The sequence below is a fragment of the Zeus faber genome (assembly GCF_960531495.2).
Source record: "Zeus faber genome assembly, chromosome: 17".
Classification (NCBI taxonomy): domain Eukaryota; kingdom Metazoa; phylum Chordata; class Actinopteri; order Zeiformes; family Zeidae; genus Zeus; species Zeus faber.
Window position 1 is genome coordinate 6,210,839 of NC_137204.1, and position 27,500 is coordinate 6,238,338.

The following is a 27,500-nucleotide window of genomic DNA, read 5'->3' on the forward strand; positions in this document are numbered from 1 at the left end:
AATGCAATACAGTCCAGCTAAAGGTTTCAATGTGCAAATGAGAAAGTCTTGATTTCACACAAAATGTGGTGGTCCACACTCACTGTCTGTGGGGACCAAACATCTTTAAAAGAGCAATAGACAACTTTTTGCTTTTACTTATAATTATGAAGTTAATGTTGATTGCTCAGTGTAATGGCTGTAGAATACTGACACCATCGGCGTTTAGATTGGTTCCCTATAAGCCTCCATATCACTATGCATTCGGACTGCCACCGGGTTCCATCTCCCGGGAAAAAAATCTCTTTACGGCAGTGTCACAGGAAGTGGGTCAACCAATGTGCAACCAGTAGCGGAAATATCAGACAGTGGAGCAATCTACTCCATGTAGATCATAAATCCCCGAATATAAAACGACTCATTTAAATCGATTGACAAATGCAAACGTTATATTGCCTTTTAAGCAGAGAAACAGCAGCGCCCCCGCCCCCACAGGCCAGTCTTGCCCGGCAACGTTGACGTATCGCAGAGACGAGCTGAAGCAGTCAATGGCGTGTCCATGTATATGTCAATGAATGCGCAACAAAATACAATTAAACTAAAATTGTGACAATTTCATTTGACCTCTTCAGTGAACATGCTTCTTTTTTTCTCTCATTTCCAAGGTGGTCGTGATCATTTATACAGAGCGATCTAAGCGATCGCAAAGTGATCCGGTTGTTTTTGCAAGTTTTGCGCAAAAGCTTTTTATTGCCCCTTTAATATAATAGTTTTCAGACAGGAAATAAGGCGTTAATGTTAACACAAAGGGGTGTATTGATTGTGACTTAGGATTGGGTCAAAACAAATTACTTATTTTTTTGCTGTAAAGTTTGTGCCTGTCTCATTGCCTTACATAAAACGATAACTTGTAATTGTTCTGCAACCAGCCAGGAGAGAGCCACAGCGGGAATTGTACTATATGGCTATATGACTTCATTTTCAGATGAAGGCATTGTGATGACATCCTCTTTGGGTATTGTGATGTCACCTTCTTGAGGCATTGTGATCCCGCCTTCTTGAGTCATTGTGATGTCTTATTTTGCAGCATTGCGATGTCATCTTGAGGCATTGTGATGTCATCCCCTTGCTGCAGTGGGATATCATTGTAGTAATACATTATGATGTCATCTTCTTGAGGCTTTGTGATGTCATCTCCTAAAGACACTGATGTCACCTTCAGTAGCAATATCATCTTTGTGATGTCATCTTTTCGAGACTTTCTGATGTCATCTCTCTGAGACGCTGCGATGTCACCTTCTTCAGTAGTGATATAAGGTGAAATAATCTTTTTGAGGGAATGTGACGTCGTTATCTTGACGGTTTCCCAGTCTCAGTGGGGTCATGGGAACAGGATGTAACCTAATCCCTCGGGGTTCTGCAGCGTTTGACCGGCAAAGACAATCTCAACCCCCGCTTTTAGCAGGGTTTAAGGCCATCTTTCAGGATTAGCTCAGCAGCTCTGGTTTGGGAAATAGAAAAAATAGAAAGACACAGAAACTCACTGACTAGTGCCGATCAATATGGCCAACTGAGTGCCTGTTCGAGCATGTGGGAGGCTTGTTGTCAGACAGGATGAATTCCGATCATTACCATCTGTGTGCACCGCCACACATCTTTGTGCTGTCTCTAACGCAGCCGTCTTCAAACTTTGTTCTATCAGATCTATTCAGTATTATAGACCCTATGATTTTTCTGGGGACATACATCTAAAATTGTAAACAAGATAAGATGGTTTAGTTTGTTTATTTTTTTCATGTAAACAGGACAGGAATTATTATATGCTCACAGACTGTGGTCTAGTGTTTTTTGGTTCTTGTATGCAGGGGTTTTTAAACTTGCTTCAGTTCAGGCTTCATGAACTGTAGACACTTCGATACCCTTGCTTCCTTTGACAGCTCATCACCTGGAGTAAACTCCAAACTCTTAAGTGTGAGAACAATAAAAACCCATGACCTGTCATGTCTATAATTACAAGCAGTACATTTATTTTCTGTTCTGTTCTGTGACTTTAGTATAATAATTAAATTGAAACCTTAGTTTGCCTTCATTGCAGAAATTTGGGAATGTAAAGTCATTGCCTGAGCCAATAGTTTCTGATGACAAAGAGCTTAGACATAATTTAAGCAGTCACTTGAACATTTCTGCACTTTAGGATCTCCAGCACAATAAAAACTATAGGACCGGTAATTTGATTTGGAGTAACAATATTCCTTTCTGTATCTCTCTACTAGTATTTCTTTTCTTTAACATTTTGCAAAGCCAGTTTTGCATTGACACGGTCACTGACAGTGACTCCACTGACACTTTTACTGTCTAGCTACTTACTAGTTTTTTGTCATTGAGTGCAGAAACCAGCAGCACTGGGCTGGATATACTGGTCTAATCTGTCCTGCTGTGGCCCCTCTGACAAGAGCCCCATTGTATCTTGAGAGTCCTTCAGCGACCATTACGCAGCAATGATTATCAATCACCTGAGCAATGAAATAAGTGGCCTGGTTCACTGTTCTCTCCTTTTGCAATGTATGTGAACAGCAATTGGTCTTAGATGTATACAGCACATGACCATATGTTTGGCCTGCATCCCAGACCCGAGCACATGTTATCTATGTATGTGCAGCTGACATGCAGGGTGTGTCAGGATAGTTAAAGGGTGATATGTGCAGCAACATTAGCCTGTTTGAACAACTAGAAGCAGCAGCAGCGTGAAGCCCCAAGGCCTCCCGAGTCTCTGCGCTACCAGGCAACAGTGTCTGCCTCACTGCAGAGGATGTATGTACTAATGGTTACTAAATAATCTCCTAGGGACCGGGGGAATGTTCACGCCTGCGTTAGACACACACACGCATGCACGCACATACATACACACCACCTTGAAACACACACACCTAGGCGTTAAGTTAGTGAGACTTTATGGTCTGTGGTAAAGACAAGCCCCTGCACAGAACATTATGGTTCCCACTACACTCACTACGAACATAGCAATTAAGAATTTGGGAGTCAGCGAGAGGGAAGGAAAATGTTGACCAAGGGATGGGGAAGAGTCAGACAGAGAGGAGAAAAGAGGCTGCATGTGGACTTGATCACAAAACATAGTATGAAAAAAAATATGTATATATATACATATATATATATTTTTTTTTTTCTTTGAGACTCAGGATAGATTTGCTTTCTGTGTGTCTGGTCATTTATACTTGGGAAGCATTACAGTAATTCATTTTTGATATGAAAAGCACAGGAAAAACTAAAAATAATATCATAGTTAAAAACAATTTAGTGGGCCATATATTTGGTGTTGTGTACTTTAATATTTTAATAGATTATTTCACATTCTCTGTGAATATGTGTATCAATTCATTTCGGACATATTTTACGGCGCTTCCACGAGAACCATCCAGTTGATGATCAGACACTCTGGGAAGACCACACACACTGTGGTGTTTGGTCTGTCACCCTGACAGAAGCAAACACAGATGTAAGTGACATCCCCAGGCATTTAAACAGACCAGGATAGTCATCTGGTGTTGTGCATGTATCCTATCTCAATATCTCTGCAAATGGTTGGGTGGTGTGTGTGTGTGTGTGTGTGTGTGTGTGTGTGTGTGTGTGTGTGTGTGTGTGTGTGTGTGTGTGTGTGTGTGTGTGTGTGTGTGTGTGTGTGTGAGAGAACTGTCTTCATTATCTCCATCTGGCTCTGGTCTATAGTCCAGCTGCCTGACCTGCACCTTCTCCGCAGGCTCTGATTGGCTGCTTGACAACGCCTACAGCTGCGCCTGATTGGTTATCAGGCTTTTCCATTGCCTCCAGTGGCAAATTACTGTGGTTGAGATGTAAAACCTGGACTGGGTTAAAACTAAGACTTAGACTGGATCGACAGTTGTTGCTTTTTCACCACATAAAGCTCATTAAGTGTTCAAATAAAATGTAGTTGCTTCTGTTACAAACATTTTTTTTTATAGATAATAACATCACAGAACAAATGGAAGCGATTAAAAAAAAAAGTTTCTTTCTTTCAAAGTTCCATCCCCCACTCCATTCCAGCAGACATCCAATCTAGACATGTTTTTGGTGCAACTCAAACTTTTCTTCTCGTTCTTCCAACTGCATAGTATCCCCCCTACCCCCAGCCCCAGCGCTTGCAGCTCTTCCTTCACAAATGCACATAACTCCATGAGGAGAAGGAAGAAACTCTGTTTTTTTAATTTTTTTTATTATCTCCCAGTATAACTAGACAATTCCCCCCGGCTGCCTCGTTGAAAGGCAAGGAGCCGACTGACTTTCTAGAGAATCCCTTTGGTTTTTGTCTACTTATAGAACAGGAAGGTCTTAATGTGGTTATGGATGCAGACACACATAACAGACACATAGAGGCGTAGAGACACGCTGGCACACACACTCACACAGGACATTCCGGACGTCATGTCTCCGGGAGCTCACTACGGGAATCTTCGGGAGTGGGAGTGTTTAAAGGTGGAGCACAGCTATGAGTGTACAGAACAGGACGGCAGATTGAAGCAATGTTTGGATCTGCCCATGCTTGACTGAGACGTGCTTCCAGGATGGCGTGGATATAACTGTAGCACACCTGTGAGGATTTGCAAGTCTCTCTTAGCCTGTATGGAGGCTCCAAGAAGAGTTTAGGATAACCAGCCTTTCCCCTCTTGAAGGATTTTTGCAGAATCCGATTCGAGAGGGCTTATTTCTGGGCTCGTTTGAGGAGCTTTTGGAGGCTGTTGACGGTGGGTTGTGTGCTGCTGAAGAGAGGCCAGCGCCATGGCTGGGGTCAACAAGAAGGGGTCTGGGAGACCCTCGTACTACTACAGGTTCCTGGGGAAGTCCCGTCTGCAGCGCCAGCGCAGTCGGTCCCGCAGTCGCACCAGACCGACCACCAGCAGGGGTAATAAAAACACCGCTACCATGACTACCGTCCAAAATGGATCAGCCTAGTGTCACTGGTGTACTGCATCGTAGTTGGGTTGCTACGCACTTATTATACTATTGTTATCATCCATTCATATGACAACATACACTATCAGTTCCTTAGTCCTCTTTTAGCTTTTGTAGTTTTGTTTTGTTTTGAAGTTTTTTTTCTTTTCAGCTTTCGCAATGTTTTCCAAAATCCAATTTTCTGAGGCAAACGTGTGTGTATTTTGAATCGGTGATCGAATTTTGTGTGTGTGTGAAAGAGAGAGGAGTGAGAGCAAGAGGGAGTGATGGAGGGGGAGAGAGAATGAGCACGAGAGAGAGAGAGAGTTAACAAAGTAGTGTCGCAAGTCACATGATGGTGTTATTCTCAAACCGCACAAAGTGCCACTGAAACCTTTACCATTTGTTAACCTGCCGAGCAACAACCCTTTTGGGCTCTATTTCCATAATATATTTGTTGTTAGCAACCTAAAAGGATCCAAAACCAGTTATGCAAAAGGTGGATTTGAATATGGTAAATAAATTTTTTTCCCCTACATTATGCTCAACCACAATAATTTGCTGCAAAATTTGAATGCAAAGCCTTTTGTGAGTCGGCGCTCCTTTACTTACTGCTGCTGGGTGATATTTGGACGACACGGTTACAGAGATAAATCTACCCTGGTTGGAAATCTCAAGCAGAATAAAACATTCAATTGATGAAAAGTGACACCATGTCAAAACAAAAGACTTATGGCATGCTATGTCGAGATGTGTGGGAGAGAGATCAGGCGAGAATAAAGACAGGCAGATCTATTTCTAAACTTTTACTAGAACTTGTTTAACATCTAGCTTCCCTGTTGTAACCGTGTCTGGTTTAAAGCACCCCCCCCCCCCCCCCCCCACCCCAAACTATAGAGCAGGGACACAGAGAGAGAGAGAGAGAGAGAAAGAGAGAGAGGTGAGCGGCTTCTCTTTCTTCTCTTTTGCTTATCTCTGATGACAGAGCTGCTTTGAAGTCTTTGCCTCTGTGTTATTCCCCACTCAATGGAGGAACAAGCAAAAACGCACGGACCCACATCAGGGCACACATACACACTCATGCATGCACTTACACGCACGCACGCATGCACGCATCGCCTTGATCTTTCTGGCTGCACCAAAAGGTTTTCCAGACAACGGCGGGGGACACTGCAGCAGCAGCAGGGGAACAGGAGAAGTGCAGGGACCGACTGTGACCAGGCACACGCAGGATGGAGGATTTGAATCTCTGGCTTCTCAGTATTATAGGGCATTGTGTACAGTAGCTCTGTCCGAAATTCCCGTGTTTTGTGATATGAGACTCTAACGATCTTCACATTTTTCAATTGAAAGGTCACAGTCGAAAATGGTCAAAAAGTTACTAAGGTTCAGTTTGGATATCAAAGACTTAACTTTACCGTGGCTTTTTAATGTCAAAACAGTTAGTATTATTATTTAGATCATTAATATCATTATTATTATTATTATTATTATTATTATTATTATTATTATTAGGGGTCCAGTCCATAGGATGTTTTTCCCCCTAATGTTCAGGGGAAAATTCTCAGAATTTTGAAGTCTAAAACTATCTGGAACACCAACTTTGGCAGAGCCTACGAACACGGTTAAGGTGTCGTTTAAACCGGTATTTCACAAATCAATATAATCATCCAAATCAATCCACATACGGAGCAAATATTAGCGAAAAACGGAACAACTTCGACCTGGAATATTCAGTTGGTCTTGGTTAACTGACACGTCACACGTCTCGTTCTAAAATGAACGAGGTGAGATTTACATTAAGACGCTTTATGACATCATCATATTATTATTATCGTATTATCATATTATTATATCATCATGAAATTACTATAAATGTACAGATTCCGATTGAGGATGTCTAGTTAGACTGTGTCCAATGGGCGGTGTGGAATCGGTCACTCTGTACTTGTTCGACATTACCAAACTGTCGATTTACGTGTGTATTTATAAAGCTTTTTAGCTGGAAGATGTCAGTAGATCTGTTCAATTGATATTTTAAATCCATGGTCCACATTTCTTTGCCGGATTAATGCAAAATAGATGAAATGTGCGACTGAGTGAAGCATTCAAGATCTGGCAAGGCTTCGGAAAAATAGAAGCCGTGCAATGGTAATTACTCACAGAAACAACATTTTTCGTATTTCATGGAAACGTAACTTACTGAAAATGTAATCCGAGAAAAAAACTCAACAAATAAATGACGTGCCCGACACGGCACCAAACGACCACCCGTCGCTGAGAGTGCAGCTCTATTACAACAGACAACATGGTGAGTTATGACCATGAGAAGTTCTGGTTTGCATGAAAGCATGGGCGGTTTGCACTGTGTAGACTGCATAGTGGTTCCTCCCAGAGACGAGCAACCAGGAGACGACTGGGGGAGCCGATGGGGCGTTCAACGTAAACTCGGAAAACCGTGTTGCGTTTCAGAGAACCCGGGAAACTGTAAAAGGCACCCGACATGACTATACTGAACCCTGTGTATTGTTGCCTGCAGCTTTATTTATTAATATTTTTATAATAATAATAGTAATTATTATTATTATGAATAATAATATATTATTATATAGACATACAGATACATATACTGTATATTTTGTTTATGGATGTTTATGCGCTTGTATTTTCTGCTGATTTATTTGGCTTACATTTTTTGTTCCCTGTAAAATGATATTTTCCTATGTAGGTTATTTGACAAAATTATTTTCTGCCTAGTTGTTTTGCACAGTCTTCTGAGATTCCCTTTGATCATTGATTTCTATTTGGTGCAGTAAAGTTTTTACTGCAGTACATTTTTTACTGCACCAGATAAAAATCTTGACTCTTGAACACTTTAGCTAATGTTTAAATTGATGCACATGGATGCATCAACACCCAGTGGCCTAGTATGTAGACTGCTAATGCATGGAGACGCCACGCCGTTGTTTTTAACGTCTGTACGTGTAACCTATTAAAATACACATTACAACCGTAACTTTTTTTATTTAAAGATATATCTCATTTTCACTTGAAAATGTGTTATCTGTGCCATGCACATAAAGAATGCCCATTAAAAACCCGTTCTGTTCCCCTTACAGGCTACGAACATATGAGTTTCTGTGGCCCCTCGTGCACACACCACAACGTGCACTGGAAACAGATTAGGTGGCGAGGGCCTCTGTTATGTTGTGTGTGTGTGTGTGTGATTGTGTGTGTGTGTGTGTGTGTGTGTGACTCATTTGGATGTTTAATCTTTCTAATCGCTCGGCATCTACCTTCCACTTCTGACTTGATATTAACATAATAACCCTTATCTGGAAAGGAAAGAGCCGGCTCACGTCAGATCTGAGCTTTAAAGGTCTCGATGGAGCATAACTCATCCGAAGCCTCATATTTCAGAATGGTGGATCAGTTATTTTAACGCCACTAAACCCCCAATTCCCTAGACAATCAAAAAAAGATCCTTGTTTTTTTTTCCTGGGGTAGTGAATCATGCCATCAAATTCCGGCTTAAGTACTAGACATTCTCCCCTTTCTACCTCTGGTTATTTCTTGCGTTGTGCTGAACCCTGCTGAGCTTTTTTTTGGAACTAGCCATTGTATTTGAAATATTTGATATTCCTTCCCACTCTTTGTAGACAGCTCCAATAACAGCTGATATTTTGGTTATTGGAAAAGTATGGGAAAGGCTCAGTTGAAGAAGTGCCTGAACCACTCTGTGCGCAGTTGCTGCAGGTTTCTATGCTGGGCGATAAATCCACATTAACCATCCATCATTTTTCAGTGCCAAGGTAATGCAATTTAATTAAGACGTTGTCAGGATATCAGGATACAGAATATTTTTTATTGGATGATGACAAGACAATAAGATAAGTCCTCGTCCGATATCATAACTCACCATATAGTTTTATGTTTTTCAAACGTACGTATCCAAACTGTGTCCCATATGATTACTATGATGATAAATTCTCCCAGATCCGCCCCCGAGCCACATAGAAGCGCGCTCCTCTGATCTTCTCGCGTCCTTGTGAAACAGCAGATGCAGGCCTGTGGCTGTGGGGGTGGGGGTGGGGGTGTTTTGCGACTGTTCTAGCGGAACCGACAACTGTACAGAACCCGGCTGCCGGTAGCGCAGTTTCAAAAAACACTCGTGTGGCGTCACAACTGGGAAAGTGAAATCGATGAGACATTACGGCATGATGTTAACTGGAAGCACACGCCGCTATCGTAAACAACAGCAAGAAACCCATTATTAGAACTTCTAATCAGGAATGGATTTTTGTTAGAACCCTTTTGGGTGAAGCCAGAACTTGTGTATTTGTGTATGTGTGTGTGTGTGTGTGTGTGTGTGTGTGTGTGTGTGTGTGTGTGTGTGTGTGTGTGTGTGTGTGTGTGTGTGTGTGTGTGTGTGCACGCGCACATGTGCGTGTGAGCTTGTGCGTGTGTGTGTGTGTGTGTGTGTGTGTGTGTGTGTGCGTGTGTGTGTGTGTGTTGTACTGGCGGGAAGCGATGACAGAAATCATGCCGATAGATGGGAAACACAGCCAGAGCACAGAGCCTCTGGATGACTCAGTTTCCGATGTCCTGGGTACATTTACACCTAAACAAAGGAAACTGGGGTCGGTGTTGGTGGTGGTGGGCTGTGTGTTTTGTAGTGTTTACACTACAAAATAAATGCTAAAGATAAATTGAATGAATCGAAAGAGGTGTGTTAACAGAGGTTTTAAGTGCATGTGAGAGACGGGGCTTGCTGTGAATGGGTTATAATTACAAGATGAGTCGAAGGGTTTAGGATTATGAATGTGGATTGAATTTTATTTAGTTATTAGTTTTTAATGTTAATTGGTTGATCCTTGGTTGTTATCTTTTTATATATTTTTAAAATATTTTTAAATTATTTATTTATTTTTATATATTTATATTATATATATATTACACTAATGTCTCTGTCGCAATGTAGCTTGAATGTTATTCTCCCTTGTAAGTCGCTTTGGATAAAAGCGTCTGCTAAATGACTAAATGTAATGTAATGTAATGATATGCACCGTGTTCCAAATTATTATGCAAATTATATTTTTCTCAGTTTTTCCTAAATAGTCGAGTCAAATGACAGTCAGTATAATTTCCAAGTCATCAACCGTTAGGGTATAATTCTAATGTTATTGAACAAACCTCCCAATGATAACAGTATTTTTTTCAAAAATAAAAAACTCAAAATGCACTGTTCCAAATTATTATGCACAACAGAGTTTCAAAACATTTTATAGGTTGTAAAGAACTGAAAATGGTCATTTTTTGAATGTGTAGCATTAGAAGGTCGTATTTACTGAAATCAAAAGCTATTTCAATCAAAAACAATTTAACAGGCCAAGTTACATGTTAACATAGGACCCTTCTTTGATATAACCTTCACAATTCTTGCATCCATTGAACTTGTGAGTTTTTGGAGAGTTTCTGCTTGATTTCTTTGCAGGATGTCAGAATAGCCTCTCAGAGCTGCTGTTTTCATGCCAACTGCCTCCCACCCTCATAGATCTTTTACTTGAGGATGCTCCAAAGGTTCTCAATAGGGTTGAGGTCAGGGGAGGATGGGGGCCACACCATGAGTTTCTCTCCTTTTATGCCCATAGCATCCAATGACTCAGAGGTATTCTTTACAGCATGAGATGGTGCATTGTCAGGCATGAAGATGATTTTGCTACGGAAGGCACGGTTCTTCTTTTTGTACCATGGAAGAAAATGGTCAGTCAGAAACTCTATATACTTTGCCGAGGTCATTTTCACACCTTCAGGGACCCTAAAGGGGCCGACCAGCTCTCTCCCGTGATTCCGTCCCCCGTCCCATGACTCCGCCACCTCCTTGATGACGTCGCAGCCTTGTTGGGACATGGTGGCCATCCACCAACCATCCACCAACCATTCACTTCTCCATCCATCTGGACCATCCAGGGTTGCACGGCACTCATCAGTAAACAAGTCTGTTTAAAAATGAGTCTTCATGTATTTCGGGGCCCACTGCAACCGTTTCTGCTTGTGAGCATTGGTTAGGCGTGGCTGAATAGTAGGTTTATGCACAACTGCAAGCCTCTGGAGGATCCTACACCTTGAGGTTCGCGGGACTCCAGAGGCACCAGCAGCTTCAAATACCTGTTTTCTGCTTTGTAACGGCATCTTAGCAGCTGCTCTCTAAATCAGATGAATTTGTCTGGCAGAAACCTTTCTCATTATGCCTTAATCTGCACAAACCCGTCTGTGCTCTGAATCAGCCACAAATCTCTTCACAGTACGATGATCACGCTTAAATTTTCGTGAAATATCTAATGTTTTCATACCTTGTCCAAAGCATTGCACTATTTGAGGCTTTTCGGCAGCAGAGAGATCCTTTTTCTTTCCCATATTGCTTGAAACCTGTGGCCTGCTTAATAATGTGGAATGTCCTTCTTAAGGAGTTTTCCTTTAATTGGGCTCACCTGGCAAACTAATTATCAGGTGTCTGAGATTGATTTCAGTGATCCAAAGAGCCCTGAGACACAATACCATCCATGAGTTTAATTGAAAAACAAAAAATTTAATGTTAATGACACTTAAATCCAATTTGCATAATAATTTGGAAAGCGGTGTGTATATATAAAAATCTAGCCACTGGGGGTGCACAAGCCAGTGTATCATCAGTGCCGGTCCCAAGCCCGGATGAATAGAGAGGGTTGCTTCAGAAAGAGCAAGGCGTAAAAATCATGCCAAATTAAACATGCAGACAACAAATCTGATTTCCATACCGGATTGGTCGAGGCCCGGGTTAACAACGACTGCCACTGGTGCCGATAGCCAACAGGGTGCCAGCAGAAATTGTGCTACTGTCGGCCGAAGAAGAGGGGGAAGGTGTGTCCGGAGACAGCAGGAGAGAAAGAAGGTTAGGAGAGTAGAGTTGAGAGTAGGAACTTTGAACGTTGGCACTATGAAAGGTAAAGAGAGGACAACAGGTGACATGTCCAAGAGCTGGCTGACATGAAGGAGAGAAGGAAGGTAGATGTACTATGTGTACAAGAGACCAGGTGGAAGGGGAGTAAAGCCAGGAGTATCAAAGCCGAGTACAAACTGTTCTACCATGGAGTGGATGGCATGAGAAATGGGGTAGGGATAGTCTTGAAGGAAGAATATGTCAAGAGTGTTTTGAAGGTGACAAGAGTGTCGGACCGAGTGATGATACATGAAGCTGGAAATTGATGGGGTGATAATGAATGTGGTCAGTCCATATGTTCCCCAAACTGGGTGTGAGATGAAAGAGAAAGAATAATTCTTTAGTGAGTTGGATACAGTGGTGGAGGGCGTCCCCAAGGGAGAGAGAGTGGTCGTTGGAGCAGATCTCAATGGGGAGTGTGTTGCTAGGCAGCATCGGATGGTGGTCTGTAGGATGACTCTGGAGGCCAAGAAGGGGAAGAAAGTGGAAGTTGAAAAAGGAGGAGTGTTGCAGGCAATTTAGGGAAGAGGTAAGGCAGGCAATAGGTGGGAATGAACGGTTACCAGATGACTGGAAAACAAATGCAGAAGTGGTGAGGGATACGGCCAAGAAGGTACTCGGTGTATCATGCGGGAAGAGGAAGGAAGACACAGATTCTTGGTGGTGAAATGAGGACGTACAGGAGAGCATAGAGCAGAAGAGGGTGGCGAAGAAGAAATGGGATAGTCAGAGAGATGAAGAAAGTAGACAGGAGTACAAGCTGATGTGGCGCAAGGTGAAGAGAGAAGTGGCAAAGGCAAAGGAAAAGGCATACGACAAGTTGTATGAGTTTGTCCAGTAAGGAAGGAGGAAAGGACTTGTACCAATTGGCCAGACAAAGGGACCAAGCTGGGAAGGATGTACAGCAGGTTAGGGTGATGAAGGATAATGATGGGAATGTGCTGACGAGTGAGGAGAGTGTGTTGAGAAGGTGGAAGGAGTACTTTGAGGAGTTGATGAATGAAGAAAATGAGAGGGAGAGAAGAGTGGATGATGTGGGGATAGTGGATCAAGAAGTGCAGCAAATTAGCAAGGATGAGGTGAGAACAGCATTGAAGAAGATGAAGAGTGGAAAGGCAGTTGGCCCAGATGACATACCTGGGGAAGCATGGAAATGTTTAGGTGAGATGGCAGCGGTGTTCCTAACGAGACTGTTTAACACCATCCTGAAAAGGGAGAGGATGCCAGAGGAGTGGAGAAGAAGTGCACTGGTACCCATCTTCAAGAATAAGGGAAATGTACAGAGCTATAGTAACTACAGGGGAATAAAGTTGATCAGCCACAGCATGAAGCTATGGGAAAGGGTAGTGGAGGCTAGGTTAAGAGGAGAGGTGGGGATCACTGAGCAGCAGTATGGTTTCATGCCAGGAAAGAGTACTACAGATGCAATGTTTGCTTTAAGAATGCTGATAGAAAAGTACAGGGAAGGCCAGAGGGAGTTGCACTGCGTCTTGGTGGATTTAGAGAAAGCATATGATAGGTTGCCGAGAGAGGAAGTGTTGTATTGTATGAGGAAGTCGGGGGTGGCAGAGAAGTACGTAAGAGTGGTACAGGAAATGTATGAGAAATACATGTGCCTGAATGGGAGGGAGGGCAGCGAAAAGCTGAGAATGCAAGGAGTGGAGGTGGAGAAGGTGGATGAGTTCAAGTACTTGTCGACCTGAGAGAGGTGAAGAAGAGAGTACAGGCAGGGTGGAGTGGGTGAAGAAGAGTGTCCGGAGTGATCTGTGACAGAAAGGTTCCAGCAAGAGTGAAGGGGAAGGTCTGCAGGACAGTAGTGGAACAGCTATGTTGTACAGTTTAGAGGCGGTGGCACTGACAAAAAGGCAGGTGGCTGAACTGGAGCTGGCAGAGTTGAGGATGTTGAGATTTTCATTGGGAGTGACAAAGATGGACAGGATTAAGAATGAGTACATTAGAGGGACAGCTCAGGTTGGACAGTTTGGTGGAAAAGTGAGAGAGGCCAGATTGAGATGGTTTGGACACGTGTGTAGGAGAGATGAGAGTTACATTGGGAGGAGGATGCTGAGGATGGAGCTGCCAGGCAAGAGGAAAAGAGGAAAGCCAAAGAGAAGGTTTATGGATGTGGTGACGGAGGACATGGAGGCGGTTGGTGTAAGGGAGGAAGATGCGCAGAACAGAAGGTATTGGAGGCAGATGATCCGCTGTGGCGACCCCTAACGGGAGCAGCCAAAAGAAGAGGATATTTTGTATATAAAACTATTTCAAAGATGAAAGGAACAGCTTTTAAGGGGTAATGTTTAACCTTGAATTAAAAAAATAATCGAAATAAATATACTGTATATACCTGTTTATATTTTCATACAAAAAACGATAATGTAAATGAGAATAAAATTGAGAATAATTGGTCAGGGTTAGCAGTCAGGGGTTGAGGTTAGGGTTATTGTTGACTGTTTAATGTGTTGATTTTATGGCACTTTGGATATGTGAATATTGGCTTGAAGACAAAGTAAGCAGAGACTGAGATAATGAAGTGGTATAAACAATGTCAAGTGTTCACTTCATCACCTCATTGTTACAAGGCACAGTAACAAGGAGGTGAAAAAAACAATACATTTTCATTGATGATCACGTTGGGGATGCAGTGACTTGCAACGACCCCTGGATGTCTTCAGATCCCACTCAGGGGCGAATTCACAGGAGGATTGTGCTACTTTTGCAGCTGCTAAACGCACGCAAATAGGACCAAAAGCAACCGTATAATTCACTAAGCACCCGCAAATGGTGAAATGCAGCGCTTGCTGTGCTGCCATGCAAATAGCGTCTCAGTGCTATTTGCACATTTTGAAATGAGGTTATATGCATACATTTGGCCCAAAATTGGCCCCTTTCTATGCAAATGAGCCTCGTTGCGAAAAAAAAAGTCCAATTCACAAACAGTTTAGAGTTAATTACCTTACCTTCTGGAGAGAGTTGGTTTTAACTGAAGCACATTTATAAGGGGTGTCCCATTTGAGAAGCTTGTGAAACAATGTGTGATAGTTTTTCTGTTGTCCTCTGCTTTAAATCCTGCCGGCCCGTTGTGAGGGAGGGGCGTTGGGTTGCAATGCCCTCCTATGGGGCATCTCTCGCCCACCCACCCTAACCCAAATGCGTAATGGAGTAGGAGCGATCTTGGCAGCGCGCTCCGCTCTCCATTCTCTGCCATGCGCTGCGGTTCCCCATTTTCCAAACAAAACAAATAAAAACATTGAGTTTTTATTTTAGACTTGTTTATTTTCTCCTGTTTCCTAATTGAACGAAACCAAAAAAACCCTGTGCTGCGTCCGCAGAGCCAATGATACCCATTTTTCTCCTTCTCTCTGCCATTTTCCTGCCTACTGTGTTCTTAGCGTAAAGCCACCATTTATATTTTCCCACATGGAAACTCGCAATCGGGCAAGGAAAATTGCACTCAGCTGCAAAAATGTATTGGCGTGTTTGCACAGTGATATCATTAGCACAATATATTTAGTGAATCCGACCTTGAGACAGGCAGATATCGGGCGCAATTGATGCTCAATTCATGGTGCTAACAGCGCCTGCAATTCAATCTTTGTGAATTCGCCCCTCAGTTTTTAACTTAGTGTAGGTACCGACAGAAGTGGGCCTACGACCCCTCTGCCGCAGAATGGACTTTGCACCCAGGGCCCAGGTGTTGGTCTACTGTCCGGAGATAAAGAAGGTCCTCTCCCCCAAGCTGTCAAGCCAGCGGGTTGGCCTGTGCACTGTGCTGGAACAGCTGTCGACCGTGGTGCACAGGGTGCGGCTGGCCAGCTCAGAGCAACCACTCCTACCACTGTTTCGGCGCCGCCCCCTCTCTCCACTCGCGGAACTGAAGGTATCGGAGGCAGATGAGAATCTGCGAGATTACCACACCCCATTCATTTGCATTTAAGGATTGGAAATGTAGAATGATGAATTATGTGGAATTATTATTAATAAAAGCGTCATTAAATAAATACAAGTGGCATTATGAAATAAAAGTCCCCTGAAATGTATAAAAATAGTCTTTTGAAAAACGGCCTTTATAGAATAAAAATATAATTGTTTATTTATTGAACTATATTTAGTCATTTATATTTTTATATTTCAATTTATATATGAATTTATTTATTGTCTCATTTATTAATTTCTGGATATATTTCATAGGCATATTTATTTCTAATGTCAAGTGTTCACTTCATCACCTCATTGTTACAAGGCACAGTAACAAGGAGGTGAAAAAAACAATACATTTTCATTGATGATCACGTTGGGGATGCAGTGACTTGCAACGACCCCTGGATGTCTTCAGATCCCACTCAGGGGCGAATTCACAAAAGGATTGTGCTGCTTTTGCAGCTGCTAAACACGCGCAAATAAGATCAAAAGCAACCGTATAATTCACTAAGCACCCGCAAATGGTGAAATGCAGCGCTTGCTGTGCTGCCATGCAAATAGCGTCTCAGTGCTATTTGCACATTTTGAAATGAGGTTATATGCATACATTTGGCCCAAAATTGGCCCCTTTCTATGCAATCGAGCCTCGTTGCGAAAAAAAGTCCAATTCACAAACAGTTTAGAGTGAATTATTACCTTCTGCAGAGAGTTGGTGGTAACTGAAGCACATTTATAAGGGGTGTCCCATTTGAGAAGCTTGTGAAACAATGTGTGATAGTTTTTCTGTTGTCCTCCGCTTCAAATCCTGCCGGCCCGTTGTGAGGGAGGGGCGTTGGGTTGCAATGCCCTCCTATGGGGCATCTCTCATTTATTAATTTCCGGATTTATTTCATAGGCATATTTATTTCTTTATTTCTTTATTTAATATTGACTCAAATGGCATTCCATACCCTTTACCCACAGATACCAGCTCAAATTCCTGGTAGGATCAGGAGGTAGTTCAGAGCTCATCTTAAATGCCGCCTGTCAAAACATCATCCAGTATATATTTTTTTGACTACTACAATTTTAAGAACGTCTACATTAAAACTAAATGCCAAACCAGAACACATTAAGACTTGGGGAGCATCCTTGATATAATCTCACCGAAACTCTAGAAAGGAGTTTACCAAATACCAATTTCAACTAATTCCAGCACAAGTTTGTTAGAATTAGTGCATTCATCCAACATGAACAAACCTGGTCAACCTAAGTGGCTCCATAAGCCCTTGGCCCTGCAGTTCAACTTAGGAACCGGAGCCGTCTGCTTAACTTCTCAGTAGGTGTTGGAGAAAGATGGCTCTGGAATGTTGCTATGACGTTGCCCTCTGCACAAACACAAACTTCCTCTCCAGCAGTCGGCTCCCCGCCCTCTGCCCTCCTCTGCTCTCATTTTGGCTTCCCATAACACTCTACAGACAGGGGCTCGCTTGTGCCAAACCAAACAAGAAAGAGAGCTCCTTTCCTTTGAGTGCCGATGGAACGGGGGCCCGTTACTGAATTCTCGTATCTGTGCAAAAAACCTGGTCGACTCAGATTCAGAATTAACCGTTTGGAGGTCACTGTTATGACAATAGAGAATTGAAGCACTTGTCTAAAGTTAGAGTTAGGTCTGCTCAACCTACTATAGAGTGAAGTTCTTATACAGTAATGCTAATTATTGGCTTGTTACTGTAAAAACTATTCAGGTCAAGACTGAACAATGTCACTGAGTGTCTGGACTGCGTCTGGAAGTTTGTTTGAAAATTGCCGTTGTCAAATATTGTAACCAGAGCAGTTCTCCAAGGAAATTGAGAAGAAACGCTTTATCTCCACATCGTCCCATCACTGGGAAAATTGTAACGGCGGTCAAAAGTCCAGCGATGGAGGGGCACAGTACTAACATACACACACATATTTTTATTGGAAAGACCTGTAGGAAAACATTCCTATTGGTAGCAGACAATGAGCAAATTTCTCACGCGTAGAATGAGCTGCGGTCAACATGATTTATGAAATCAGCGTTCATATCCCAGAGAAAGAATAAATCTTTTTTCGCGGCAATATCAAGCAGCGGTGGAAAGTGTGAGTCGTGGCGGCCGCGGGGGGAAAGAGAGAGATGTATATTTATGAAGGAGAAGGAGAACGGGGATAGCCCTCCAGGTGGAGAAGACACAGTAAACACAGGCTGAGGAGCCTGACAGGCCTGTGGTTTCCTCCTTACATCTCACTGGTCCACTGAGATGTGTGTGTGTGTGTGTGTGTGTGTGTGTGTGTGTGTGTGTGTGTGTGTGTGTGTGTGTGTGTGTGTGTGTGTGTGTGTGTGTGTGCGCGTGCATGCATGCGTGTTTGTGTGTGTTTGTGTTTGTGTGTTAAGTTTCACTGAGTTTCATTCTCAGTTTTTGTCTTCCCTCCTGTCATAACAAAAGAAGTCTGCATTGTTGTTATAAATTATATTATTATATTGTTAAGATAAGTGTCTTCTCCATTACCTGGGTGAGCACATGTTCTGCTTCCATCTGATAAATAGAGATGACTAGATCACTACAACTAGTGGTGGTTTATTCAACTTATATAATATATAGTCAACATTTAATATGTTTTCATGGTGTTTATTGGGTTAAAATAGATCATGACTAATAACTATCACATATAATAATCATCAATTTTACAAGATGGATTTATTAGTAGATAGTATGGAATGGTGTAATCCCCACCAACAAGTAGAATGTAGAAGAGGAAGTTTTTTATTGGTGAGAAACTTTTCATGAAGGCCGTCTGATCCTCTGGATGTTAGAGACTGGAGTCATACCTCCAGCAGGACAATTGGCACAAAAGAAAATCGAACGAGCCCTGAGAGAAAGGTAGGTTCATTTCTTCTCTCTGAAGTTATTGAACACTGTCGCCTTATCAATAGCTTACAGGAGATGAAGAGCAACACCGGCCCCAGGAATGAAGAAGAAACCGCACCCCTCCCGCCAGTAACCTCGATGAGAATGATGGTGCCCTGATCCTTCCAACCATTGTTCCTGCTGCAGGCTGGAATGTCTTGGGCCTTCCCTGGATCTCTGGACCAAGGCCTCCGAAAACAAAACCCTCGTAATTAGGACAAGCTCCGTGGAAACATGCCTGACCCGCCGACAAACGGACAGATGGACAGATAGTTAGATAGATCTTGTAGAATTTAGGAATGATAAGTGCTAAAGACAGCTGCTGGTTACAATGTAGGGAAGGATGATGGGGGGTAATGATTGACCAGATTTACACTTTGCAATGTTACGCATACCTTCAGTGCACATGATCTCATATAGAGTTCAAGTTCAAGTTGAAGTTCAAGAGGTTATTCGTCACATACATATACATACAGTCATACATATATGCAGTGAAATGTCATGACACCCGGTGATTACGCACAATAAGCTCCATAAGCTCTAAAAAATACAAAAAATACTCAAATGTGTGTAACTGACACGAGGCGCTCGTGCAGGCGGCCGCAAGGGGCGGCACCACAATCGCGATTCTGGGTTCTATAATTATATAAAAGAATGAATTGTCTGTGTTGTATTAAATATACATTTAAATCCTCCTAAATTAAACTTACCTTAACTTACCTCCAGTACTTACCTCACAGAGTAGATGTCCTGGCAGGTGGAGACGGAGCTGCTATTCTGCAAGAACTGATGAATTAGATGCAATTTTTGGCAATTTTGATCAAGCAACACAAGAGCCATTCTCCATTCTTAATTAGGTTTGGTTTGTTCTTACATCAAAAAGGTCCTTGATATATTTCCACACCCAAACATACCTGCATGTGGGGTGGGGGTGTATTTGGAATAGGAATGTTTGCTCCACAAACTGGAGTAAAACCAACAACATTCCCAATATGACGGTCACCATTACAGTAGCAGCTTATCAGGCATTGGTAGCCTGTACGTTGTTGTTGTTGTTGTTTGATAGGGATATATACATAGGGATTCAGTTGCCTCTAGGCTGCACTTCCTGTATCGCTAGGCATCACACACACGCGCGCACACACACACGCACGCACGCACACACACGTGGTACGTCCAGGTGACTGCCATCTGGTCTGCCCCCTCCCCAGGGCTCCTGTTGGCTGCCATACCTGTTAGGAGAGCTGGGGGAGGAGGGTGGCAGGGGCACAGGAGGAATATCTCTTTTTATTATTTATATTTCTTATATTTCTTCTTCTTCTTCTTCTTATTTATTAAAAATATATAGATTAAATTTTTTTTAACAACATGAAAGTGTAGAAGAAAGAAAGATGTTTGAGGGTCAGGGCCATTAACCAAGCGTGTATGTGTGTCTTGATGGGAAATAGAACGATAGATGAGGATCGATGAGGAGAAGGAAGCTGATTGGTCAGGATGATTATAACAAGGGAGATGGAATAGTGGAAATTATTTTTGCAAGGAATGACAAACTATATAAGGACAAGGAGATATTTGGGGACTTAGACATGGGACCAGATGGTCAGAAGGCCCTCAGACCGGTGTGGTTCAAAGAACTTCACCTGTTTATACAACAGCTGCTGTCTGGTCACCTTTTGACTTACCTTACCAGCCTCGAGCCGGCTGTCAGATAGCGTCTGCTTCCAGCCACACCCTCAGCCCAAAGCCCCATTCATGAATCTTCGGCTGAATCCTGTGAATTATATCACGTTATATTTCTCTTTCTCAATGTGTGTTCCATTACATTCTATGTACTTTTGCCATTTAATTATGGCTTACAATCCAATTACACACAAGTAATCACTGGACTTATTCCTGGCAAGGAAAATATCCATATTTTCATAGCTAGACTACACAAAAGAATGTTGATAGAAATGTGCTCACATGCAGGAAAACCTTATACATAAATTATGCCACCACTAAATAAGCGCATCTGTTTAAAAGTATTTCCCTCTAGTCTTACAAGCCATTTCAGTATCTCAGTAGCAGTGAATCTTTGGAAAATTTAGTAAAACAAAATTCTAAGAAAATGTGTACCAAATCAATTTGAAGTAGAATCTTGCTTTTTCATACATCAGGTAGTTTACATGCATGGCAGATGAAAATAAAAGTGTCGTTGATTCAATTTATCTTTATGCCGCTATTTACTGTAATGATCCAAGAACAAACATGAACATTACATCTTGTTTTTAAAAAAAAGAATTGGGCAATAGGAAGAATTCCCCTTCTTGATTCAGTGCTGATACTGAAGGCAGGAAGACTACTCAATTTATTTTGGGAAGAGGTAAACTCTGTTGGGCAACATCATCAAGTTATGTATGTAAGTTTGTATCCTCCAAACCCACGGAACTTGCGATAGACATTATACTGACATGCACAGTGAAATTTACTGTATTCATTTCACCTGAATTGGGGTCAATATTATTAAATGGACCACGTCTTAGCTGCTGTATTGGAAGAAGCCCCACATTAGTCTGTGTGACCTTGAAGAGCCCAAGAAAACCAGGCCGGATGGAGCATCTCCAGCCAGAGACAATTATATGTTTCTTACGTAGCCAAAGAAATCAAATTACCGCTAAATGGAGTCATTCGCATGAGATTGAAATCATCAAGAGCGGAGCAATTGAACAAAATGACCCAGACGGAGAAAACTTTCATTACTTTATTACTATCGTTTAAGGTCTGACCTTCTTGAGTCAACTTTGTTGTCATCATCATCTTCACCTTGACATCATTGGGATGTTTTGTGTGCCCAAAAGTTTGAATCTTTAGGGATTTTCTTTCCAGTTGCGATGTTATGTTGTGTTGTTGTGTTAACAACCGTACGGCTGCATGGGGAGCCGCCGCTGTGCCTGCTATGCCTGCTCCCCCTGCTATTCCTGCTACGCCAGCTACACCAGCTATGCCTGCACCACAGCTGGACATGGGATTCCTCTATAATCTTTCGAATTACAAAGTGTGCTAATTCAAAAACAGGGCGGCTGCAGACAAACAGCAGACAGCTAATTTAGCTCCGCTAAGCTTGACGATACACTGGTGTTAGGGAGCTGTCGAGGTACTATCAAGGTATGTGTGTTGTGTGTGTGTGTATGTGGGTGTGTGTGTGTGTGTGTGTGCGTGTGTGCGTGTGTGCGTGTGTGTATGTATGTGTTTTGTGCGTGTTGTAAAGGAGGATTTTTTTCCAGATGTAGTTGAATCCTCATTGCGGCCCAACTCCTACACACTCTTAGCGAATTTCATGAGTTGCCATTCTTCAAGTCAGCCTTAACATCGCTGTGCAACAACAGCAACGCCAAAATCAATCAGAAATGCATACATTCAAAACAATGGAGAAAAGGCTTGTGACAATTGGTTATTTATTTTTGCCTAATGCCGAGTTCAGTCTACGTGATTCTGGCCTGATTTTCCACTCGCTGACGGATTTTTGGAGATTGCCGACCAAAGCCCCAGATCGGAGCCAAATCTGAGCCAAATCGTAGCGCGATCCCACCGCAGACACCAGCGAGATATCAGGCAGGGTTACTATCTGGGCATGTCAGGATCGACTCAGGAGTGACACAACGGGCTACAACCAATGAGAGTAAACATGGGTTGGATGGGAGTGGAGGAGTCAAGAAGGAGAGACGGGGAGACAGGAGTGCACAGTGCAACATACCTGTTTGACTTTTATTCTCTCTGTTTTTAATCATTTCCATGAGACACGACAGACTCGTCAGGGATTTTTCCTGGTGAAAGATCCTGTAATGTGTGACCCCTGTCGCCGATTAGACATGTAGTGTGCAAACTACAAGACTGCAAGATTCCCCATCACAAGACAGAAAGTTGGGTTATGCGAACAGTACAGCGATCTGACGCCTTTGAAAGTGGTGCAGTGTGTACATGCCATTAAAGACAAATATCAAGTTTGTGTAGCCGCCAGGTAGCAATCTGCGATGACTTACCTGTGAGACCTGTGTAGACAAGCGTCTGCAGCATCTCTCACATTCCTGTCCAGATTTGCACAGTGAGCACACATGCGTGCAATCTCCAACAAGGAAAATGAAATCACTTTCATGGTTTTCTCTCCACCACACAGTGGGAGAGGAAGCAGTCATAGATCCAGATAGAGTGACCAGATTATTTCCAGTCTACCGCTGGCGGCGGCTTTAGCTTGCCTCGCAAACCATTCCTCTCATTTGAATTTGTGTGGAGCGGGTGGTTTGTCATTAGGTATTAACGTATTGGGAGGAACACTGCGTTGTCATTAACCTTTTAACACCGAGCTCCGCCCTCTCCCACTGCAGAGTCTCCTCCGGAGAGGTCGGGCCGCAGACGCAGCATGCCGGGCGGCTCCTCGGAGAAAACCTCCACCACCGCCATGGACCCCACGTCCACTGCGGCCGCCACACCGTTCAGAGTCACCGTGAGTACTGTGAGTGTGCTGCTACACTTCTACTCCGGATGTGTGTGTGTGTGTGTGAGAGAGCGAGCGGAGGGGGGCAATAAAACAGAAAAAAGAATAGGAGATTGGACATCTCAGACAGACAGACAGACAGACAGACAGACAGACGGACAGACAAACGTACAGACAGGCAGACGGACGGACGGATGTACAGACAGAAATACAGACAGACGTACAGATAGACACACAGACAGACAACAGATGGACGGAGGTACGGCAGACAGACAGCCAAACGGACAGACGGGCAGACAGACAGACATACAGACAGACGTACAGATAGACAGGCACACAGGCAGACAGATGGATGAACAGACATACAGATAGACGTACAGATAGACAGGCAGACAGATGGATGAACAGACATACAGACAGATGGACAAACGGATGGACGGGCAGACAGACAGACAGACAGACAGATAGACAGACAGACGTAGAGACAAACAGAGATACATACAGACAGACAGAGATACATACAGACAGACAGACTGAGTGTAAGTAAGTAAATGATTCAGATGTAGATCAATGCCCTTGTCTGCTCTCCAGATTCAAGCCATGCCAGTCTGAAACTCATTTATTTGGGATGTCGTGTTTGGAACTCTGGACTCTTTGATGTGGAGCGTCTACGCGCCACGCGGCCACGCTTTTTAGCTCGGAATTCGGGCCGACTGCTTTCCACTTCCTCCGTCTGCAGAACGGATGTCACGCGGCCAAGCATCCCCCCAGCTGGACACCTCCATGTACAGCAACATAAACATGAATCTATTCCACTCGATAAGCCCCTTCAAACTCCCAACTATTCTCTCTCTCTCTCTCTCACTCTGACACACACCCCATCTCCCCTGTCCATCATCTTGTTCTAATTTTCAATCCGTTCTGCTTTTCTGCCATGTTTTATTCAATAGATATAAACAACCCATTAACGAGGTGAAAATAAATCCACTCTGCATCATCAGTGTATACCTAATTATCAATTAGCAGCGCTCATTTACATCAATAAATAATGAGTGGGGAGACGGGGACCTGGAGGTGAACTGTAAATACTCGTGCGGCTCGGCCAACCAACGCCGAGGGTTTTGGGTTTCTCGCGCTCAACCTTGTGGAAACCCAAGAGCTACAGGATGTCATACGCCCTCAGACGATAGCGGTTTTATCTCGAGTGTCATTCCTTATAGTGGCTTTTCTCCGTACCATGTTTCCGACGGGACGGCGTGCATCATGTTCACAGTTCCTATGAAGATAATTTCCATCCCTCACACTCGGTAGAAACAATTACATTGATGCCTGCAGTGGCGGACCGCCTACGGAGTGAGAATAAAGTGTGTTTTATGGACCGACACAGTTTCTGGTTGTTTTTAGGGGCCGCATAGACATAAAGTAGTCACATAAACAGACTCTAGTTTGATGAATTGAAGAGGCCTGAACTCGGTGCACATAAAAAGGAGGAAATGTTGTAGTGGGGGATCTCAAATGGCTTCCCGCTGTGCTTTGTGTGTGTGTGTGTGTGTGTGTGTGTGTGAGTGTGTGTGTGTGTGTGTGTGTGTGTGTGTGTGTGTGTGTGTGTGTGTGTGTGTGTGTGTGTGTGTGTGTGATCTCCATATGAACAGATTCAATATACTGTAAAGGCAGGTCAGTAGATTTATTCAATAAGGCGTGAAAGAAAATATATCTAGTCGGAGAATCAAGGCAAGAAGATGCGGAGAAAAGGCTGGACATTGATTATGTGTCATTTCAGAGGTCTGTTGTATTCCTGAAGGAGCGGAGAAGGAAAATAGGCGTCTGAAAGGAAAGTAGGGGGGAAGTCTGTTTTAATAAAATCAATGTCCATCCGTCACTCGGCTGACGGACTGGGATAAAAAAAAAAGCCCTGGCATTTGCAACAAGAGGCCCTATTTTCAAACCCAACACCACCCCATCCCAATGTTAACATAAAAAGCTTGAGATAGCGATCTACCAGACAAAACTGCGAGTGTTGAGTGGCATCTATCCTGAGGGAAGAGAACTAGTTACGAGATGGTTTGATTAGTCTTTCGCCCCTATGCCCAGGTCAGACCACCGATTTGCACGTCAGCAGTGGCGTAGGTTTTGTTTGAACTTCGCACCCAGACACATTAAGCAGGCGGTCTGGGGGTCCTCCCCCAGGAAATTTTGAGTATCAAACACCCCATTTTCTCCATTCTGTTGAATTTTTATTTGTGCATTCCTTTTCTGCATCAATTTATTGTGGAAATGTCTTCTTTCAAAATAACACCACAATGCGTGCCTGTCTGCACAGCACAAATCTTGCACAACAGCAAGCACAGCTATCACAGCGATCATGTAATTTTGGAAGCCGATTCGACTAATGAGCATCAGGGTCAGGTAGGTTACCTACTGTAAATTATCAAGAGCTAAAATGTTTTGAAAGATTGGCACAGTGGCCATCAGTTCATCAAGTATTTACCATTATTTGAAGGGGACTAGCCGAGTCTTGTGAAGTCATCCACAATGTGCTCTATGTCCAACTTCTTCACTTCGTCATTTTCAATGGATAACGTGGCCAATCCACTCCGTCTAACCTGTCCCATTGTGTATAGGCCCTTCTGGCATTTTCTTAATTGCCAGATTGCCAATCTGTCAGTGCTAGTAAGCGTACGTACTATATGGGTTAGGATGGAACGTGTCATTACAACAATAATAGTTTTTCTGGAGAGAAGGTTCATTCTTTCCTGCCATTACCCACATACTGCCATCTTCTGACCTTTGACGGTAACACAAGCAACAGAGCTCCCGAGTTACATTGGTCCTAATTCATTATTTAACTGTTACTGTAACGTAAATCAGAAAAATGCAAATTCTTTACAATGAGATACTCATTAAATATATATATGCAATACATTTATTTAAGTCATTAGATATGTACATGTCAGGATGTGCCAGGGAACAGTCTATATAATGCTCCACAGACACCTTAAATAAATATACATAAAAGTATCCATACTATTAACGACTATTAACTACAACGGACAGACAGACAGATAGATAGATAGACAGACAGACAGACAGACAGACAGACAGACAGACAGACAGATAGATAGATAGATAGATAGATAGATAGATAGATAGATAGATAGATAGACAGACAAATAGATAGATAGATAGATAGATAGATAGATAGATAGATAGATAGATAGATAGATAGATAGATAGATAGATAGATAGACAGACAGACAGATTGACAGACAGATAGACAGACAAACAGACAGACAGACAGACAGACAGACAGTTAGATAGATAGATAGATAGATAGATAGATAGATGCAGTCAGTCTTCTTGGTTCTCATGAGCTCACCCTCACTTCACTCCCTCTAGTGAAAAAACTCCAGGTGTCATCTGAAGTATCCATCCTGAGCCTTGAGCTAAATCTGTCAAAATGTTTCTCTCACATTTTCTTAACAGGCACTAGTGCCTAGGTCTACGCACAACACACAAATGTATTACATGCACACACACACACACACACACACACACACACACACACACACACACACATTTCAGAAGACAGTCAAATACCCCAACGATTTATCGCAAACGTATTGCAAACAAGTTCACACTGTTTTAATTTTCTCATCTCAGAAATGGTACAAATAAAATGTTCCCTCCCCAGTACATGCAATACAGGGTGTTGATGTCTGTATTAAACCATATTAAATCCTAAGCCCCAAGTCAAACAAACCATGTGTGAGTCTTCTGCCCCATGCTGCCCTGTCCCATCTACATCTACACACCACTAGGCCCTAGGCCCAGCCAGGCTGAAGTCATTCCCAGTCGTGACTCAGCTTCTGCTTCAGCTTGTCCAATCCAATTTTCCCCCTTAATTGACCCTCCCTCACCTCACCTCCCCCTCCCCCGTCTCACTCTCAGATATCAGTGGGGGGTCTGACTGGACAGGTATAGCTGGGCAAAAGTGGAACATCGGTCCATATCGGAGTAGGAAACACGGTGTTCATTATATCAGCTCCTGTTTTGCAACCCCTAATGTCCCCCTGCGCGAGCCAGTAGACTTCGTAGCAGGGCTCTAATTGCTCCAGAAAAAGAAAACAAAAAAACTTGCAGGAGATGTCCCGTAAGCGTTGATCAAATTGATGTGGGCAGATAGAGGTTACCGTTGAAGAATGCAGATCTTTTGTGAACCATCACACAGATTTCCTCAGCACTACACTCACCAAGTGCTTATACCATGTGCACACAC

General features: G+C 42.9%; 1 protein-coding gene across 3 annotated transcripts in view; it reads left to right on the forward strand.

Annotated features, from left to right (window-relative positions):
- Positions 1-27,500, forward strand: part of LOC307243172 (disabled homolog 2-interacting protein-like) — a 115,104-nt gene that overhangs the window by 14,225 nt on the left and 73,379 nt on the right. For 2 of the 3 annotated variants that reach the window (XM_080017835.1, XM_080017837.1), the window contains exon 2: positions 23,115-23,242. In XM_080017835.1, coding sequence (XP_079873961.1) covers positions 23,150-23,242 — 93 coding nt within the window. In that variant the 5' untranslated portion in view covers positions 23,115-23,149. The remainder of the gene's footprint in view (positions 1-23,114; positions 23,243-27,500) is intronic. The other variant, XM_080017836.1, reaches the window with a different exon arrangement.